Below are 21,086 nucleotides of genomic sequence, written 5' to 3'. Positions count from 1 at the left end.
CATTTACTATTTATATAGAATTAAGATTTTCCTTATCAACAACAGATTTGTTCTCAAATATGAAACTGATTTCAGGCTGATTTTAAAAAGCAAAAAACACATTAATGACAAACACAGTGGTTCAGGAAAGCCTTTTCTGCTTTAATACAAAGAAAAGAAGCTTTTCACTTCAGAAAATACAATATTGGTCGATTTTTTTTTTTTTTTTTTTTTTTTTTTTCTCCTCAAATCGTCAGTTTTCTTTTTCCTACGAAATGCTGCTGTTCACTGCTGTTCAAACAGCTTGAATTGAAATACACCCCTTCTTTTGCTTTGGACTCGGAACCTCGGTGGATGATCTCCATGTTTCGTTTTAGTTTTGTTTTTTGGCTGAGAATCAGGCCTTTCCTTAAATTACATTTTAATTTTGTATTATTTAGTTTTAAGTGCCCACAGTGCCATGTGACACCCTGTCCAGCAGATCCAGAAATGTCCTGTTACATCCACATATTGCATCCATGCTCACCTCATAAAAACGAGGTACAAGGCAGGGCAAAATTTCTTCCAAAATAGATGTCATATATATATATATACATACATATATATATATATAGCAATCATATATACACATTCGTACATACATACACTAATTTATGTGATGCAAAGAAACAAAAAATGTACACATTTATTACAAAATTGTAACAAAGACTGGAAAATGTTTCATTTGCTCTGGAACATCATTGTGTAGCTGTTCAGCCTCTGTGAGAATTTGTCCACATTTGGACACCAAAGTAGTCTCCCAGATTTGTGTCCAAGTTCAACTGGCACAGAACTCAGAGACACAGACAGTGGGGGGAACAATGTCTGATGGTGGTGCAAATACAGAGGTTGAAGGAATCAAAATAAATTGAAGCAAGAAAAAAAAAGGGTGAGGTGAAAAGGGATGCATGTGGAAAAGTAGCTTGACCCCTCCCACCTCCCATCACTAACTCCACCTCCCAACCCAAAGCAAAAAAAAAAGAAGAAGAAAGGGGGAAAAGGAGGTTATCAGGGAGTGTTCACATAAAAAAGCACAAACAAAATTTTGTGTTCTTTTATTACTAAATATAGTGCAGCAATTAACATTGCATTTCTTTCACCCTTTCACTTGAGTCTGACGAACTTTGCTTCCCCCGCTTTTTTCTGTTCTTAACACTTGATGCAAATACGAGTGTAACCCTTGTTCTGTCACTGTCCTGTGTCACAAGGTCAGTCCTCCTTTCTGGGAGAAAACAGGCTTCAGATTCAGAGACGTAAACATAACACAGACCCTGCTCAAAACAAGACAAAAAAACAGGAGGAACATAAAGAATAAAAACAGAACAAGTGTTGGTGTGTTGGGCAGCATGTAATTTTGGAAAGGCAGGGCAGTTTTGATGGTGGCGATAACCCCCGCAGTCAAATTGCCAAATCCTCAAGGAATAAAAACCAAGCTGTGTGAACCACAGCGCCCCTCCTGGACAACAGTGATGCGTGCAGGAACAGCTGCAGCCTTTGGACTGGTTGGGCCTTAAAAGGCCTGCTGGGCTGGGTTGTAGTTGAACGTTGTTGGCACATGAGGCCTCTCTTCCAGCTTGTCATACTCCAGATGAAATTCCTTTGAGACGCAGACACAGTTTCAACTTGATTTGAAAAGCTATGATCTACAGTGAGATTTGCAGGAAGTAGCAGAAAAACAAACTCTTACCTTGGCTACTTTCCTCCAGTTAAGACAATCAAAAAAGTAGTAGGTACCCCTCTCATACGTGTTGGTCTTCAGTGTAGGCTCCATTCCAGGCGCTCTTGTTATCCAGACCCGCTCCTCTTTGTGGTACCTCCAGTCCCGGTTAAAGCTGCAGAGTGAAGTTGTGCAAAGGGAATAAGGAAATGGGGGTTAAAGCTACTTTCTCACCTGTGATCATTGCTATATTTTCACCTCAGTGATCGAACTTTCACTATCCAGAGAAAAGGTGCTGACAGCCTGCCATATTTATACATCACTGTGATGACAGTACTCACAGTTCTACTGCTGCCAAAAGCTGTAGCAGGTCTCCACCATTCATGTAGTACAGGTAGAACAACAGGTCCTCGCCATATCGAGCCAGCTTGATTGCAGCCAACTAGGCACAAAGCAGAAATCAATTAGGAGAATCAGTGTTGTACTCAAGTCCCGCCTGAACACAGAAACAACTTAGTGTGGCACTGTTCTGGAGCTCATTATTACCTTGTCCCTTATGTGGATATTGGTTAAGTATTCAGAGGGAACATGGAAATCTGAAAAGGCAAGTACAAAGATAAGTCGACCAGTCTTCTGGCAACAACACATATCAGGTCTGCGATGCTTGTCCCCACATGTCAGATGGCAGAGATTCGTCCTTACTTGTACATTAAAAAACCGCCGAAAAGGAGCTTTTACCTAAGAACATGCATGTATGGATAGTTGTCAGAATCCATACATGCATGCTTTCATCCATGAGGCTTATTGCTAAAGGAATGCATCCCCTCTTAAAAATTGCCAGCAAGTCAATATAATTGTTGTATTTATTCGTTTTGATGCCATCATAAGAATGTCTTACCAATATCTTGAGGTCGACAAGGCGCTGAGGCCCAAGGAGAGGCAAACTTGGGGTACAAGTTTCTGTCAGAGAATAAAGTTGCATTAAGTTCTTGTCACTATTAATAAAAAAAGTTGTAGAATTTGCCAATATAGTGAAAATTTATAGCATCAACTGCTATTCAGTGACAAGCAAAGTCACCGGATAATTGCCTAGTAAAAAAGTAACCGTATATAACACTGGCTGGGGAAACCCTGAATGTTAGTGTCACTAGGATTAGACTCTTGTCTTACTCTGGTGAGTTTAAGTTGAGTCCCAGTGTTGTGAGGTCACTCCCTAGCGCCAGATGGACCATCCCAGGATCAGTCTCTGCCGCCCGGATAAAAGTCAACAGGCCAATCATACCAAATTGGTCTGTCACCATTCCTGAGGGAATGTTCGTCACCCGACCTGCAGCGACATGATAAAATCAGAGTTCAGCAAACTGCTGATACCAGGCCATAATCAACAATTAATAGTTACCGTCAATACGTTACCTCAATTTTTCTAAAGCACACTTTGGAGCATTGGAGAGCAAACCAAGCCAATTTTTTAAAAACACATTGATAACAGTCAGGTGAATGGAAAGATGACGGTGGTCTGTATTATAGTGAGCATTTTCTTTTGGCTTCGTCATTTTGCATCTTATCCAATAATTATTTGAACCGAAATGCAGGGTAGAGAGCGCAACTGCCTCACCCAAGTTGTGCGATAAAGAAGGGATGTCTCAGAGGAATTGGAGCGATACGATTGGCTGAGAGGTCTCACCATCGGGCAACACCTGGATCCCTTTCTTCTGGTTGTTGTTCTGCGCTGAGGCCGTCTTGTCTCCAGGGAACTTGGGCCCATCTGCATTGGATGTGCTCTTGCTTGTGGAGTTCAAGTTCTAAAAAGAGAAAAAACATTTTTAACACATGAAAACAAAAAAAAAAAAAAAGAATCACAAGAATAATAATGATGCATGAAGTAAACAACAACAAAAAACACAAATCCTTTCAGATTGTGGAGTTAAGCCATCAGCAGCTCAAACTTACAGTTTTGCTGTCGTCATTGTTCAACGTGGGGTCCTTATAATTTGGGCCAGGCAGTGCAGGGAAGTCCTCATTATGGATGGAGAAATCCTGTGTCTGTTCAGATGATGGCTTTGTCACCATGCCAACTTGATAAGAAGAATGAAGTTCAAATTATTTTAGGTGTAGAAAAATATTTTAACAAACAACATTCCACAATTATTATTTCTATGAACTTGTAGATGTGTCTTTAAAGGAAGCTTTGACATCGAACATAAGAAGCTGAAGACATTTTCTCTCCCAGGGGAGCCCACTGTCTTTATCTTAATGCGTGTAAAAATTAGACACTTTCTCTAGTCTAATGGCTTACCATAAGGAGCCCTTCCAGCCAATGGGTTGAGCACTGGTGTTGGGTTTCCAGTCCCTTCTCTCCGACTCCGGTCTGCTAACGCAGGGAAGTCTGACAGATCCAGTCCTGTTACATTTTCACTCCCATCTGTAGCAACAGAAGGTTGGGAACTTGTAATGTCACCTTCATTGCAATTTACATGTGTAATAATGTGGCCATTACTAACTTAATGCAATTTCACTCCACTGTAAATGTTACAACAGTTACTGTTTCAACGGGCTTGTTTCAACAGTAAAAATGTACAGTACAACCTTTGAAAGGTTTTTCAAAATAGAATTTTATTTCATTGAAAAACTCAGATTAGTCACAAGAGCCACTTCAAATTGGCATACAGTCATCATAAAAGATGAGAATTTCTCTTAAAGACAGCACATATTTTTAAAGTGTGATTTCAGTTTAAGGAAGTGAAGAGAAAAACTATGAGAACCAACTTAAGAAACATTCACATGAAATGTTATTTCTACATTTATGTTCCATATAGGGACAAAAAATTCCTTGATTACTTAAACCAACCAGATTAAAGAGTCTAACCTGTGCCATTGAAGATGTTGCTTGATATTGAGTTGTTAATCCCAAAAGCCTGATTGCGGTTCATACCAAATCCTGACATGCTGCAGATAGAGAAGAAAAGAAAAACAGTAACAGTAAGGCCAGGTTCCAAATGTTAACCTTCCTTAAAGGAAGAAAAAAGGTTTGCATAGATCTACCTGTTTATGGTGAAGGGCTGGCGTGCTGGCTGCTGTTTGGGCATACAGATAATGCTGGGTGAGCTGCGGTTGGGGCTGCCCAGCCCCGAGCTGCCCATGCTATTGGTCCTGCCGCTCATCCCAATGCCTTGACCGACCTGAGAGTGGTTCAGCATGTTTCTTGAGTTCATTGGCAATGTCCCCCTATAAAAAAAAAAAAAAAAAAAAAAAACCCAAAACAATCAGACCATACCTATTGCCACTTAATTTTCTCTGCTATAAACCAGAGAGGTGGGTGTTCAATTGGTGTCAGCAAACATAAACAAAGCAACACCTTCATTTATACCTGCTTGGTGATGGAGGGGTATGGAGGGACATTGTGGGGACCCCTGTTGTGGGAGTGATATGACTTGGTAGCTGCGTGCCTTGTGTTAAATTTCGATTTAACTGAGGCGTATTGTTCCCCATGCCCCTTACCGAGAAGCCCAGTGCACCTGCGCAGAAAAACATGAAGAAATCATTGCAAAACACAGTGGCACTGGTTTTGCTGGTAAGATAAATAAATTTCACTTACTTTGTGGACCATACAAACTTGCACCAAGCTGCGACAGTTGACCTGACGATGATGGTGAGGGAGAGGACAGCATCTGAAGGAACAGACAATGACAGGCCAGAGTAACATTAAAAATTCCTTCTCTCATGTTAACTTACGAAATCACAGAAGGTCTGCACAGGCGGAACGAAACTCACATCTTTGTCCGACCGATGTGGGAACATCGACGGCTGGTTGTAGTACATGCTTTCATCGGTGAAGTCGTTGTCGCCCACCTCAACAAACTCTACAAATTTCTTCCTAGCACCAAACATGCCTTTTGTCACCTGAGGAGGAAGAAGAGAGAAGTAAGCAAGCAGATTAATTAATACAAATAAATGTTTCCAGTGGCAATCAGATTTTATTTTTGTATCTAAATCCACTTATTTTCTTGAATCTGTGTTGGCAGCATGTTAACTCTGCCTCAAACTGCAAAGTTGAACTTAATATAGTCCCAGTGTTGTACAAACACAACGAAAATACAGAAAACCTAAAGGCTAAAGTAGTTAATGAACTTTTCTTTTTTAAACATAAGGCAGTGTTGAAAATGAGTGATCATTTATTCTCTGAGACATAGTTGGCATCGTGGGGTTGTTGAAATAAAGTTTTGAACAGTGTGTGTGCAGTTTGTATGGAAGCAAAAACAAAGTGTTTTTTTTTATCTATGACACATGATTAATAAATCAGATGACAGCGGAGCTAACTGGTTGTTTGCTTCGTGCTTTTTTTTAAAGAGATATTCATCAGTCTTCCTGGTGAGGAGTCACTTCATTTGACACTGTTGGCTAAATTAACATCAACAGTGCTAACAGGCTAGTTAGCCAACACCACTGTTAGCTTACGCTAGCAGACTACCTGCGTTAGCATAGCTAGCTTAACGTCCGTTTGCGAACGGGCTACCCAAATAAGGACGAAGTGGGGAAACACTGCAGCTTCACAACACCCCCAATTTATCTCCAACTAACACCGGGCGGCATTTCAGGCCCTCTCTGCCTACATGTCTCCACAGTCAGCTGTCCGTTTTCTCGGCTCAGTTTACGCTCCGCTTGCAGCAGCAGCAGCAGCAGCGACAATCTGTCGGAACTAAAGGCTAACCAGCCCGGCGCGTGCCGAAACCGGCGACAACAGGGCGATGTTAACTCACGCCGAAGGGTTACATCCGTTTCCAGCCATTATAAAATAAAGAAAAGCAAGTAAAACACCCTCACCGCATCAATTTCCCTTCTCTTCGTTAGATCCAAGATGGCTGTGTGTACTCTAAATCGAAAGGGGGGAAGCCTTTACCCTCTGACCTTACAACCTGCTGACCACTTCCGTACACAAAAACCAACACGCGAAGCTGCAGCGCGTTGAGCTCCACACGCTGAAAATGGAGTTAGAAACAATAATGACAGTGATGTAGAGTTTGCAGTAAATGGAAGGACACGCCGTGTCGCGTCTCTGCCTCCTTCCTGTGACCATTAGGTGTCTTCAATGTGAACTAGTGTGTGGTTTTAGCAGATAGGCTCCCTTTTTTTCCTCCATTCATATCCGGATAATATCCACACCTCTTCCACTGTTCTGTGTTAAAAGCGTTTGATATTTAGGTTTTACTTTTTGTGGTTTCATATGTCCAATATTCTTCCATTTGTTTGTGTTTAACCTCCTCCAGTTTTTTGTACTGATTTGCACAGTACAAATCAGGAGCCGGATGAGTGTTGTGAGTGCTGTATTGTTCACATTGGCCAAACAGTTTTGTTTTGTTTTTTTTTTTTTAGATTTTTATTTACTCATTTATTATTTATCCTAAAAATGCCCTGACAGCTTCATTCAGACCTGCTGGTAGTGCACTGAACTGCAAATTGTAAATGGTGCGGGGGGGGGTGCTCCATAACTTGAGTCCATACCAACAGTCACTTGTTTCCATCTCTGTGCTCAGTCCAGGTTGAGGTCCCCAGGGTAAGGAGTTGATAAGGAGGACAAGTGCTAAAAACAGTGTGTCACTGAGTGAAACCAGATGAGGGGCAACCATTGCCCCTTCTGATAAAGAAAATTAAATTCCTCAACCAGTTTTATCACATTGCACAATAGCACTAATGAAGGTATGCAAGATAGCATTGGCAGTTCACACCTCAGGCTGGCAGGGATGACTATTAACGTCTATGGCTGTAGATGTGAGTCTGCCAAAAAAGAAATAAACATGATGCTATATTTTAGATTTAAAAGGTTGTGCCTATGAGAAAAACTGACACTTGGGCACCAGGATTTGGAGGATTTTTACAGTGAGAAAAGCACTTAAGTCTTGATGCCACAACAAACCCACAGTTTATCTTCACGGAATTTAAACAGACGTGCACTAATGTGGAACTGAACAAACCCAGAGCTGCAGAGCTATGAGTCTTCCAACACGCTTCACTGCACCTCTTGGTTTTTCTGGGAACCAGTAACTCAATTTCCCTTTGCTGCAGGAATTTATTTATTTATTTTTTATTTTAATTTTTTTCAAAACATGCAGTATTTGGCTGAGAGTAACACACATACACATTCAGTATCCCTTCGTGTATGACAAATTCATTGAAAAATTCTTGAGAACGCATCGGAGGCCCATTTATCCGGCCTGGTGGCACGAACCCAGGTCTGTGTCTGGGCCGATTAAAACTCATTGTAAATGACCTTCGCTGCTCCCTCATCACAAAGCACTTCTTATGCTTATCCATGACACCCTGCCCCTCCCTGTCCATTTCTCTCCCACCCCTGTCATCTTGGAGAAGAAGGGGGTGGGGGGGTCATTAGGCATAAATGGGGAGGAGAGAGCAGCTAGTGGTTGCTATCACCATTGTAAGTCGGGGCAAAGCTCAGAGCCACTGAGAGATAGTGAGAGGACCGCACTGGGGAATATCAGCCCAGGGAATACAGTTGGTTTTCAGCTCATTAAGTTGGATAAACAAATGGCTTTCTGCAGGAGATCCTGAGCGTCATGGGCATGAGGAGGAAAATTCTGGTAAGTAGGTGTTTTCAATGCTTATTATGATCATCTTTATACTTGTAACGTTTTCTGTTCCCATTGTGACAACTATTGATGCCTATTCTCTCAGAATTCACTCAGCATCATGGCTTTTATCACATTTAAGAGTGTGTATTTCAGCATAATTATTCGCATGTACCTGCTGATGCAGGATCCCTCAGATGAAATACATGGTTATAAACTTGTTTTGTTTTTGCATATCACCAAAATCAATAACTCCAGAGGGGCGGTGGAGCAGGAGTAATGGGATGCCATGAAATTCACAAGAAGACTGCCTGCTCAAGCACGAAGACTTGCCTGGTACTAAACTGATGTGTAGGACCATTGGTGTATCAGTGACAGTGAGGAATATGGGTAACGCCATGCGAGGCGTCATCGCCTTCATTCCCTCAGATCGGTGTCAACGCTTCCTAGTGGGGGACCTGAAGGAGATGCCTCTTGATCGCACCCTGGACCTGAGCAGCCGACAGCTGCGTCGACTGCCTCTTGCGTCCTGTGTCTTTGACGAGCTGGTGAAGCTCTACCTGAGTGACAACAACCTCAGCACTTTACCTGCTGAGCTCGAGGGCTTGAAGAAGCTCCAGTTGCTCGCCCTTGATTTTAACTGTTTTGAAGAGCTCCCTGCAGCCATTTGCAGGTTGCCCCAGCTCAGCACCCTTTACCTTGGGAACAACAGGTTTTACCACCTCCCCGGAGAACTGAGCCAGCTCAAGGAACTAAGCACCCTGTGGCTGGAGGCCAACTGCTTCACTGTTTTCCCAAAGGTGGTTTGTGAGCTCTCCAATCTAAAGACCCTACACCTTGGTTATAACCAAATACAGAGTTTACCAAAAGAGCTAAAACAACTGGAGGAATTAAGAAGCATCTGGCTTGCCGGGAACCAGCTGGCAGAGTTCCCACCAGTGTTGCTGGAAATGCACTTTCTAGCTGTCATCGATGTGGATCGAAACAGAATCCGCCACTTCCCGGGCCTTTGTCACATGCAGGGGTTGAAACTTGTCATTTATGACCACAACCCCTGTGTTAACGCCCCAGCAGTAGGCGAAGGTGTCAGGAGAGTTGGACGCTGGGCAGAGAGCACAGATGATGAGCAGGAAGACGATGGTTCAAAAGCAGCCGGTGAAACTGCAGCCGAGGCCACAGATATACAACCTGAGGAGGAGCACAACACTTAGAGTTCAAGGAACAAAGTGACCTTCAGCCGTGAAGAGGCCTACCAGCCCAGGATGGCATTCAAGTGGAGCACTTACAGCAGATAGGTGTGTTGTATGTCAGGCTGATTGTCTTTGGTCCATATATGGTAAAACCAGTCACATGAGCTTTAATATAAGACATTAAATAAAGAGTTGTTCAGAAACATTGGCTGTGTGAAAATTTATATTCGAATCTTCAAATACAAACTAATTTTAAATGTTTGATTTCTGATGTGTATGAAATGCTAGTGTCATATATGAATTTGTAAAACTTTGCAGTACCTTCAAACAATCAGCTGCAATAATAGTGTCATTAATAATTATGGATTCTCACCAACATGAAATTTTATATTTTGAATTCTTTTTTTCTTTTGGTGCAAGGCATATTTCTTGGGAGCTAACCAAAGGGGCAAAATGTCAACATAACTTTAAAGTGTTGGAATGTTTGCACGACAGTAAGATAGACTATCAATCGTACACTTCCACTATATTGACTTTGCTTGTGAATGCTGTGCTGTTGTTGCTGAGGCTTTTTGGTGGGCAATCTTTAAATTTACTGTGTAAACCTAATGTCACTAGATGCACAACTTCATCATGAAATCAAACACCAGTCTTGCACTGGACTATATACACTCAATATGTGAGAATTTTATCTTGGAGCCGCTGAGAAAAAGAAGGGATGAAACTTTTCCAACAGAGATGGAAATAATAAATGTACCTGCTGAGGCCAAATACAGTGAGGTTTTTAATACAAGGGGTGGATGGTTGAAGTCAATTAGTGCACTCCTTATCCAGACCAATGCATAATTCATCTGATAGATTGGGGCTGTGGCTTTGAATAAATGCAGCTAATGGGCCTTAATATCATTGCCATGACTCTGATTTGTAATATATCAGAAAATCAGCTTTCTAATGTACCAGGAAAATATTCTCTTAACAAGATTATATGGGTGAAGATTGTTGTTGATTTTTTTCTTATTTTAACGCATATAAATAGGCTGTGTGCCAGCCATTTTGGTGAAACGTATAATTTCTAAGTGTCTTATATTTTAAAAATGCACATTCAAATTAATAGTAGAACAAGTTCAACCTCATAACCTGAACAATCATTGTTTATTTCTAGAAATATTTTCTGATTGAAATCAAACCAGTTTTTATTCAAATTACATATAAATTCTGACAGTATGTTATATCTTTGTCAAGTTAATGCGTTATATATCCAGTATTCAGGACAACTTTTCAGATGTAGGAAGTGGCAATCTTGCACTACTTAGCAGGAATATTAAAATTAAAAATAAGTAAAATTTATCTTTTTACAACTTAAAAGCACCAGACTATTAAATATATCTATAGGCAGAAATAATGCTGTTCAAGCATTGTTATTGGACAGGGATGTTTGCCAAAGTCACAGACAATAAAGAAAAGATGTGCCGTATGTTTTTATTAATTTAATTCAGAATGAGTGCATAAATAACATCTACCAATGTAACCTAAGGGGAATTTGATAGAACATTCTAAAATATGTAAACCAAGCTGAACAAATAAGTGCTTCATGTTAATATCTTTGGTACAAATTCCTACATCAACACAAATTTCACAAATCCATACATATACTTGCTTAAACCGTATAAGCTCCCCTGAAGCGTAGACAAGAAACATTTAGTTTGAGATAAAGCCTACATTACTTCACTGGCAATAGCTTTTCCATCAATAACCAACTTCACCACAAATATCTCCCTCTCACGTTGTACATTAGTATTATTAATGTGACAGATATGTTTCATGAATGGACATATCAACATACATATTTCTTAAAGGAACCATCTAAAATATGTCAGTTCTTTATTGTGTTGAAAACATAATATATAAAAATTTCACGACTTAATGTGCAAACTGCACTGTAACAGATACTAACAATGAAGGTCAGATGGAATGAGAACTGCATTTGTAAAGGAACTGAAACCCCTAACTTCATATACCATAACATTTAAGTCAACCTTTTCAGTCAGACAGAACATCCTCAGTATTTGTAGGATGAAAAAAAATCCAGCAAATTCCTTTTTCTCCCCCAAGCTGGACTACTTAGAATTTTCTTTAAGGACGTTATTTAAAAACAAAGATAGTTTTGGGGGCTAATTTACCATCACTCATTACCACAAGAGAGTTACTGAGAAAAAAAAAAAATCACAATATTGGTTTCTCTCTATCTTTAAGGGCGTGATTTAAAACTCCAAACTGAACACTTTTATGTACTTTTATGGTAGGACTGTCACGATGTGTGCCTCAGTGTAGGCTGGCATAGATGTGAGAAAATCCCACCCTACAGACATGCAAACAATAAAACACAAACAGGTTCAACTGACAAAAAAGGGGCGTGTTTGAAAGTCAACACCTGATGGAAATTCCTGCTGGCGATACTGTCAGTCAAGAAAGAGCTGGAATGTGGCAACCTTTTGCTATGCACACAATAAAAACACAAATTGAAACAAACAAAAATAAGCATGTAATAGTGCTGTTGTCTTAAGGACAGTGTCCACTGAGCAGAGATCAGAGTTGTAAATGAGATAAACTTAAAGACAAGACAATAAACTGTAGCTTGTTAGCTGAAGCAGCACCAGTAAAATATTCTCATGCTTCTGAATTTGTAACAACTTTCAGTGGTTTAACTTTATTCTATCAGACCAAATCACTTCCTGTTTGCTGTGTGCCCCAGTGAGTGGAAACTATGAGATGCTCACACTGCAGGTGCTTTTAAGGTGTGCGGCTACATGGTTCACAGGCTGATCCAGGGTCCAGGTCTCTGTCGGAGACTGGTCTCACTCTGATGAGGCAGTGGGCATTCATCCAACGGGTCTGAACCATCTTTCTCATCAAAACCCACAGAGTCATGAGACTCTCCCTCTTTGGTATGCGGATCATCATCGCCAGAGGCATCTGAGATAACTGAAGGGTTCTTTGATGAGACCTCAGCCGCTGTGTCACTTTCCAGCAACTCAGATTCATTCACAGAACCAATCACTTTGGGAACATCAAGTTCCTTCTGCGAATTTTCCCGGTCCATGCGCTTTCGAGCCTCTTCTCGCCTCTGCTGAATGCGGGTGTTGTCTCCAAGCATAACCCTGACCCTTACTTGATCTGGAGGCCAGAGCCCACCCCATATGAATTGCAGGTAGCTGAATAGCACGATGACACAGAGGAAGGCGAAATTGGTTGCCACCCCAATCACTGCAGATGTCAGAGGGAAATTGTACAGCACATAGCGCACACCAGTGAAGTAGGCATGGATTCGAAGCTGAGATGAGTAGACCTGCACTCGTTTGGACTGGATCTCGATCACAGCACCTATGGTAGGTTGATAAGCATTTGTCTTGTAGCCTGAGAAGAGCTCAACTTCAATGAGCTGCTTCTGCTCAGCCATCCCACTCAAAAGCAAAGGAGAGAACACCAAAGTGCTGAGGGTCTGCAGGAGGCTGGAGCGATAATGCAGCATTGTAGATCTTCCCACTGATGAGACTGTCTTCCCCCCCTTTGTATAAGAAGACATCTTGACCATGAACATCCCCAGCTGTTCATTCACGGGAGACTCAGGCATCTCTAACTCCAAAGATATTCGATAAGGCTGGCCGTAAGCCATCACCTGGTCTCTGTCATTCTTCATAAAAGAGATGTTGGCTGTGGGGAATGAACAAAGTGCCTGATCTGAGGCATCACAATCAGTGGTGTAGTAGAAGTGCACAGGGGTGGAGAAGCTCACCGTGGGCATGTAGGAATAGTAGAAACTTCCATAGAGAAAAATTGACACCCACAGCAGCAGACCCAGGACACAGAACAGGATGGCAGCCTGAAATAGAGTCCGCCGTGCTTTGAGGAGAGTCACAGCTGCCACATCCTGCACCCAGTGGAAAACGGGTCCCATCGTGGCCCCCATCGAGTCCGACCTGGTACTCCCCGACCTCCTTCTGGTCCTCGTCTGGGCACCTGTGTCTCCTTCCAGCCCCGCTGACTGCTGCCTCTGTGGAGGAGCCTCGTTTTTATACATCAGTGGGTCGCTGCCCCTCTAAACCGTGTAGCTAATCGCTTATCTTCACCCTCCCATCTTTGGTCTACTCTCCCACACACTGAAGAGTCTGAGTGTTTAGCTTCAGTCTGCCGGCTAGTTCGCGTGTCAAACTGAAGAAAAGAAAGTAAATGTGAAACGGTCTTGTGATCTAAGATCTATCAATCTACAGCAACATTTTTTTCTTCCTAATCTGATATTCAAGGTGTTTAAGGTCGTTAGCACTTTAGCTTTAAACTCAACTGTCGCTAAACACAATACATGACCCCGTGACCCGGAAGTTAATGTCTTCTCTTGAGGAAGCAGGTTTAAACAAGAGCAGGGACGCAACGACGAAGCCAGCGAAGTGAGCAGGCCCTCAGACCAGGGATGGGTAAGAAAACTCGCCTCACAGGAGGGGCTGTCGGTCGGAGAACAATCCTTCAGCTTTCACCCCCCGGGCTCCGTGGTGGGAATGTCGGGGAGAGGGAAGAAGCACCCTCCGGATCTGATGGTGATTTCTGTAACATGCTAACTCAGTGGCTTGTTAGCTTCAGGCTAGCTGAAGGCTAACGGCTCGCGGTATGAAGAATGGGCGCATTTGGTAAAAACAAAGAAACTACTCGGAATACACAACTCTAAAATTAGCCAGCTCGTTTATATACACGGCCAACAACAATATTCCAAATGTGTTTAACTGTAGAAACGAAACCGTTATTTTTTCGATGTTACGGGCCAAACCTAGTTGCTAGCTCGTTGAGCTAGCGGATCAGGAGCGAGCGTTTTTTGAACCCTTTCCAAAAATAGACTTATGGCAAAGGAATGGGCTACCAAAAGGTTATATTTATATATATATATATATATATATATATATATATATATATAACCTGCCCTACCATAGAAACGAATACTGTTTTGGTGTACTTGCTTTATGAAATTGTGTGAAGACGGTGTCTGTGTAATGTAATGGCGTCAGGTTTAAACTGTAAGCCATTCTGTCACTGCTGGTACCATTACAGTTAGTGATATTGCTGCAATCCAAGTGCTGGAGCTCCGCTTTGACCTCCTGCTTATCGTGAATTTCAGACGAGCAGGACGGTGACGGACAAAAATTTGTGAGACACACAAACATGAAGGCTCCCGCAGTCAAAGCAACAGGTATGTTTGGGTCTTTTTTTAGTCACTGGAAATAAGTCATGATTGTCCTGTGCTTGACCCAGAACATTTTGTCCATCCACAGAGGGGTTGTCCCTGCTTGGAGCTTATGAGGATAGTGATGAAGATGATGCTGGAGACTCTCAGCGTTCAACTGCAAACTCTCAACACAACCAGTCAGCAGACATTGACAGTACACTTGCCAATTTCATGGCTGTGAGTATAAACCTTGCTGCATGTGTTGGTGTGTGGTTGCTAGCTAGTAAAACACTGTTTATATTGATTAGGTATAGATAAGGTTAACCATTAAGAAATATACAAAGGTAAGTCAAGTTGATAAATCTGAGATAGATCTTAAGATACTACACATACAGAGGATACATTTAAGTTTTTATTTGTTGTGTGAATAAGTGATTGGACAACATCTTATAAAACCATATTTTTACTTGTTCTTTAAAAAAATATTACAAGAAGCCAATATGAGAAACTGGGTAAAATGTGATTTGATGGCAGCACAATATATGTAATTGTGAACTAGAAGGAGTGGTTGTAATACGATCTCTGGGCCTCATCCATCTGGTAAAGTTATGCACACAAGCAATTTGATGTTCAAAGTAGACTGTAGGCATAGAATGTTGTTCAAACATTGAACTGAAAACATAATTATTGTTAGATGTTAATTCTTGTTCTCACTTTCCCAACACAGGAAATTGATGCAATCACCACTCAGCCAAATTCAGATGATGCAACATCTCATTCTTCAGTCCCAACCACCTCCCCACCCAAACCTGAACCTCATACCCAGCAGCCAGCTGCCAGTGAAGAACAGAATCAACCAAGCACAGATTTCGAGTACAATACTCAGTACTCACTAGCTGGAGGTAACTACTTTGAACAACCTATCATGCCAAATTAGCTGTTCCCCATTAACAGTGAGTGCAGTAGTCTAGTAAATTATAAATAATATTAATTTCGGAAATTAATCGGAATTAATTTTAGCACCTCATGCGTTTGCTCTTTTTATGCAGTGGGTGTAGAGATGGGAGACTGGCAGGAGGTATGGGATGAGAACTCTGGTTGCTACTACTACTGGAACACTGTAACCAACGAGGTGTCCTGGGAGCTACCGCACTATCTTGCTGATCAAGTGCAAAGCCTGGGACAGTATGCCAACAAGTAAGAGTGGCTGACAGAGATAAGGCTAAGCTCTTTTTTTTTTTTTTGTGTGTGTTGCCAGATAAAATAACTGTGCCTACATATGGCAAATGGCACAGGGGTTCAGTTGTGTATGATGATTTCTGGTTTTTATTTATCTATCGATCTATTTATTTATTTTAAGTTCTGGCGTCAATGGCAATGGCACAACCCATGGAGGTTATTACACAGAGGAAAATGCTTCAGCTGTTGCTGCCCCGACATCAGTGAAAGAGACCAAAGTGAAGGCAAGTCCAAGACAAATCTGAATCACCGTTTTCCGTGGCATTTAAGATTTGTATTTTATTATCACTCTGTTTTGTGTAAAAGGAGGTAATCGAGAGTGTTGTTGGACTCACAAGTGAAGAGGAGGAACGACGTGGAGTGGCTGCTTCTCTACTTGGTCCTCTGATCCCTTCTGAAGTGAAAGAAGCAGAAGAAAAATGGAGAAAAAGGCTCCTTAAAGGATTGGATGAGACAGAAAACAGTTTGGATTCTGACGGAGAAGGTTTACACCCTGTAGGATCCCCCTCTACGCCTCTGCAAGACCCAGACCCAGTCCCAGTCCCAGTCCCAGTATCAGCCTCCACTGTCCAAAAAGATCTTTGTGCCAAGAAGCAGTTGAGAGACAACTTGGATGGTGAGGAGGAGGAAGACACAATGGACCTGGAACTGGCTCTGGAGAGGAAAAAGGTGTTAATTCAGCATGCAACTGTTTTTAGTTTATGATAGTAGATTTACAACATACCTGACATATGTCAATGCTGTTATGACCTAGTTTAACCCAACTCCAATATGTGACTCCTAGGCTGAGCTCAGGGCACTGGAGGAGGGTGATGGGAGCACCGGGGCATCAAGTCCTTGTTCTGAGACAAGCCAAGAAACCTCTGCTTCTCGTGCTCTTCTACTGAAGAAAAATCGATGGAAGACTGCCTTCCCCTCTGCTCCAAGTCCAGACTCTAATAGCAGAGGTTCAGACCAACAGGACAACACAGAGACAAGTAAGTCCAAATGTTTACACATGCTAGTGACATGTTCTATGAATGACAGGTATGGGTAAATATAAAAAAAAAAAAATCAGGCGGTATACAAAAATTCCTGCATACCTACATTCTTCTCATTTGCTTTGTAGCACCTTCTAAAGTACTAGAAAATGAAGAAGGAGAAGAAAAGGAGACAGACACTGCTGAGGAGAAAACAGTTTTACAGCCTACATCAAAAGAAGAAGTCGAAACATCTGAACCTAAAGTGGAAACACCTGAGCTAAAGGTAAGAATGTGTCATTGTTGGTAACATCATAATTTTGATAGCCTTGTGCTGTTTGCTGGGAGGAGGGGTTGTGTTGTGTTGTGTGTGTATTTTTTTTTTTTGTTTGTTTGTTTTTTATTTTGTCTAATGCTGGAAACTACAGTTTCAGATTGGCGAATTGGCAAACACCTTAACCAGCAAGATGGAATTCCTCGGTATAAATAAAAAGGCAATCTCGAACTTCCAGTTGCTTCTGCTACAAACTGAGGTGAGGCTCATTGTTCACTTTCTAAGCAACATTACCAGAGCTTCCAGTTGTAGCTACCATGTACTACTACTTAAATATTTAACTCTCAATTTTATTTCATATAATTTTTGCACACAGCCATGTGGTAGTACTTTAATATTTAATATTCTCATAATAATTAATCATATTCTGATGACTTGCTATAATTACTCTTCCATTCCTCATCTATCTTGTTGCTCCTTTCAGACAAGGATTGCTGACTGGAGGGAGGGCGCTCTGAATGGGGTCTATCTCCGCCGCAGGCTGCAGGAAGCTGCCGAACACATAAAATATTACGAACTTAACGCCACTCCTAAAGGCTGGTCCTGCCACTGGGACAGGTACGCGTTCCTTACCTTTCACATCTCTATACTCCCTCGTCCCCCAAAAACTTTACCGTGTGACTACACCCCCTTCACTGCCGAGGTTGCAGACTTTGTATCATGACTTTGGGAAAAGCTTAACCAGCTCAAGTGGATTGAAATAATTACCAGAAACAGACTCTCCAGGTTTCTGTGATGCAATCCTGGCACTCAGCTTTGTACGCACTGATAAGGGAGCATCCATTCTGGGCCAGCCTGCTTCCTGTAAAATAAACCTGCCACAAAGATGACTTCTTGTCCCTATAACAGACTGGTAAGCCCTTTGTTGTGAGGGCAGATGTAGACTGATTATGGGTCCAATAAGTGGAAAGTTTGGGAGGTGGGCATGGTAAGAAGGTTGGTTGCGCGGGAGAGCTTTGCACTTTACAGGACTACAACCCCCAGAATGCAATGCAGACAGAGTGATGTCCTGGAAGCGACGTGTCACACATCAAATAAAAGGTGAAGATGGAGCAATGACGGGAATCCAGCAGGTCAGACCAACTTTATTTCATATGTCTTCCTGTTTTTTTTTGTTTTGTTTTGTTTTGTTTTTTTTTTTTTTGGTTTTGTTTTTTATTTTTTAATTTTCTTTTTTCTGATGTGAAACCAGTTGATTGTGTGCTTGTTAATTTCTGACCTATTGTTGTTGATGATGATGATACTTCCTCCCTGGCGTCTTCCTGTGTCTGGGTGGGAATGGTTGTCTAAAACGGAACAATTGTGACAACCATGATGTGAGCTGCTGAATGCTACTTTCAGGACCTAAAGATGATTTGTTTTTGCTTTATTAATTTTGAGAGCAAGGTGGGTTCCCTATCCACATTCATAACCACACTCTAATTGGACTCTTCTTCTGGATGGCTAAAGTTGCTATCCATTTCAATACCCCTGCCCCAATCGTGGCCATTATATCTACTCCCTTGCCCTACTGTCCCAGGGTATCATGCCACTCAACGAGTTTCTAGGCCAATCGTTGAGACGCTTTCCTTCTATCTCTGTTGTCCCACTCTTTAGAGAGCACAGGCGGTATTTCTACGTGAAGGACCGGACCAGTGAATCCCAGTGGGATTTCCCAACGGAGGAGGACAAGGGGGAGGACCTGAAAGGCAGCCAAGGTACAAATGCACAGACTTCCAACCAAGGAGAAACTAAAACACTCTCTGTGGCTGCTGCAGGAGTTACAGGTCAGTGTTACAACTGCTACTGTACACTTGGGGTAAAATCTCCTTAAGTCTTTAATGATTTTGCTTTGCTGCACTAAATCCATACTAATGAAATACATTTGTTCTTCAAAACACTAATGTTTTTCCTTCTTAAAACACAGGATCTACTTATGCTGCTGTTGCCCCACCAGCACCCCCTCAGCCCAGTGCATTCTGGTCTCCATCCCAACCTCCTCTTCCTGATAGTCCACCTCCACCATCCAACTACCCCCCACCTCCACCTCTTCCTCCAGGCTCCCCTCCTCCGCCACCACCTCCTCCTGACAGTGATGGAGAAATCATGGAGGTGGAGATGGAGATGGATGATGATAATGATGGGGAGCCTCCAGCTCCTGGAACTGAGGAAGATGGCAGTGGGAGGCCTCCCTTACCCCCAGCTGCTGCAAACATTAAAGTATTGAAATGATAAAGTTCCTTCTCTAATTATGTACTTTGTTGACTATGTTTATATGTTTGTATTCAAAATTAACTTATTGTAATTCTTGTCACTTATGCAGAATACAGAGACATCGGGATCCCTGGGGAAAGGTCAGAAACGCAAGGCTGGTCAGCTAAATAAAGCCATTACTATTGGCAGCAGTCCCATTCTTTACACCCAGCCTGCTGCCAGTCCAGGTAAACAGATATCAGTACACAGTTGTAGTTAGAGCTCAATTTCCACTGCAGACACTGAACCTTAACAGTGCCAATGTTCCATTCATATGTAAACGTGTGTGTGTATAAAAGACAGAAATACAGTACAGAAATGTAATGCCTCAATAAGGCAGAGTGTTAGTTCAAGCAAGCAATTGCAACACTTAAATGTTTACCCCATAATATTAAGAATGCTCTTTGTCTGCAGCTCCTATAATGTCAACAACTGCCTACTGGGGAGTGCCAGCTGTCACTGCCCCCTTGGTTCCTTGTGAACCTCCAGCCCCACCCATCCCAGCCCTGCCTCCTCAACCACCGCTGCCACCATCCCAGCCACCTTTCGAACCTCCTGCAGCCAAGGCTCTGCCCACAGACAAGACCAAGAAAGTCAAAAAAGATAAGGTTAGTTTGGATTTAACATCGAATGTCAAAAGAGGGAAGTTCAGAGAGGTCTGAATAACAATACTAGTCATGATTGAATCTTGAATCTACAATTCCTGGAAATCAAATGTTATTTAGTGCTGCAAGATAACCTACAATATAACATGCTTTTTTTTTTCTTTTTTTTTCCACTTTGATGGATACTCTCTTGCTCTGTAGTCGAAGAAAAGTAAGACCAAGATGCCTTCACTGGTGAAAAAGTGGCAGAGCATCCAGAAAGAGTTGGATGAGGAAGAGAAGAGCAGCTCTAGTGACGAGGACAGAGACCAACTGAACAAGAAGAGTATTGAGGAGTGGAAGCAACAGCAGCTCATGACGTATGTTTCCATATAATATCCAATCACTTTTTTTTTCCCTGATCAAAGCTAAGTTGAATTGTCATTATAATGCATGCCACTGCTGTTTAACAGGTTGTCTCCTGGGTTCATGCTTAGTTTATTTATTTTTTTAATAACCCTGCCCTCACCATTGTACTCTTTATTTTCTGCAGAGGAAAAGCATCAAAGAATGCCAACTTTGAGGCTCTCCCTGAAGACTGGAGGGAGCGACTCAAGAAAAGGAAGTTGAATAGCACATAGCATCTGGCCTGGGTCTTTTACAACCCACCTAGTTTTTTTTTTTTTTAATGAATCCACTTTTATGACTACCATATGGTCATCCTTTCCCAGTTTTATTTTTGTTTGGTGATCTGTGGCCTTTTTTTCCATAACATTTTTCCTTGTACATTATGCAAACATGTAAAGGCCCCTACATGGCGGGCCATTCACTGGAGGGGTCCTCTTTGTCATGTTTTTGTAACCACGTTTGTAAATGTGCCAAATGTTGAGCTCATTAGTTTATGAATACTTCAACACCATGTAGATGACCACCAGTTTGGCGGGATTGTCTATTTTATCGAACTTTTTTTTTTTTTTTTTTTTTTTTTAACAATGGTGTACAATAAATGTATAGTGGGTTAAGATTTGCTTTTGGAAGGGGAGGGAGTTTCTCTGAGCTTGTATATTTTGTAAAAAGGTTATT

General features: G+C 41.8%; 4 protein-coding genes across 4 annotated transcripts; 2 read left to right on the top strand and 2 right to left on the bottom strand.

The window, feature by feature from the left end:
• Positions 1-120: 120 nt before the first annotated feature.
• cnot2 (CCR4-NOT transcription complex, subunit 2) lies at positions 121-6,734 on the bottom strand. Its single transcript, XM_029522739.1, has 15 exons — positions 6,497-6,734; positions 5,447-5,575; positions 5,271-5,343; positions 5,043-5,190; positions 4,718-4,900; positions 4,542-4,621; positions 3,972-4,097; positions 3,626-3,750; positions 3,360-3,477; positions 2,846-3,002; positions 2,574-2,635; positions 2,222-2,271; positions 2,017-2,117; positions 1,706-1,850; positions 121-1,615 (listed from the first exon to the last, which is right to left on the bottom strand). Exons 2-15 carry the CDS (start codon positions 5,561-5,563, stop codon positions 1,529-1,531), a joined length of 1,572 nt encoding a protein of 523 aa, XP_029378599.1. The 5' UTR covers positions 5,564-5,575; positions 6,497-6,734; the 3' UTR covers positions 121-1,528.
• A 1,869-nt stretch (positions 6,735-8,603) lies between these two features.
• Positions 8,604-9,467, top strand: lrrc10 (leucine rich repeat containing 10). Its single transcript, XM_029522406.1, has one exon. It carries the CDS (start codon positions 8,604-8,606, stop codon positions 9,465-9,467), a length of 864 nt encoding a protein of 287 aa, XP_029378266.1.
• A 1,453-nt stretch (positions 9,468-10,920) lies between these two features.
• Positions 10,921-13,805, bottom strand: bscl2 (BSCL2 lipid droplet biogenesis associated, seipin). The gene has a single exon (XM_029523529.1). It carries the CDS (start codon positions 13,522-13,524, stop codon positions 12,259-12,261), a length of 1,266 nt encoding a protein of 421 aa, XP_029379389.1. The 5' UTR covers positions 13,525-13,805; the 3' UTR covers positions 10,921-12,258.
• Positions 13,806-13,838: 33 nt separating this feature from the next.
• Positions 13,839-20,998, top strand: fnbp4 (formin binding protein 4). The gene is made up of 17 exons (XM_029523528.1): positions 13,839-14,035; positions 14,608-14,679; positions 14,762-14,892; positions 15,383-15,557; positions 15,705-15,852; positions 16,016-16,118; positions 16,201-16,563; positions 16,679-16,871; positions 17,003-17,139; positions 17,282-17,386; positions 17,612-17,745; positions 18,784-18,953; positions 19,094-19,386; positions 19,490-19,607; positions 19,834-20,027; positions 20,226-20,383; positions 20,557-20,998. The coding sequence occupies exons 1-17, from the start codon at positions 13,912-13,914 to the stop codon at positions 20,642-20,644; spliced, it is 2,706 nt and encodes a 901-aa protein (XP_029379388.1). The 5' UTR covers positions 13,839-13,911; the 3' UTR covers positions 20,645-20,998.
• Positions 20,999-21,086: the final 88 nt, after the last annotated feature.

This window comes from Echeneis naucrates, chromosome 16, assembly GCF_900963305.1.
Source record: "Echeneis naucrates chromosome 16, fEcheNa1.1, whole genome shotgun sequence".
Classification (NCBI taxonomy): domain Eukaryota; kingdom Metazoa; phylum Chordata; class Actinopteri; order Carangiformes; family Echeneidae; genus Echeneis; species Echeneis naucrates.
This window is presented reverse-complemented; position numbering and strand designations above follow the sequence as displayed.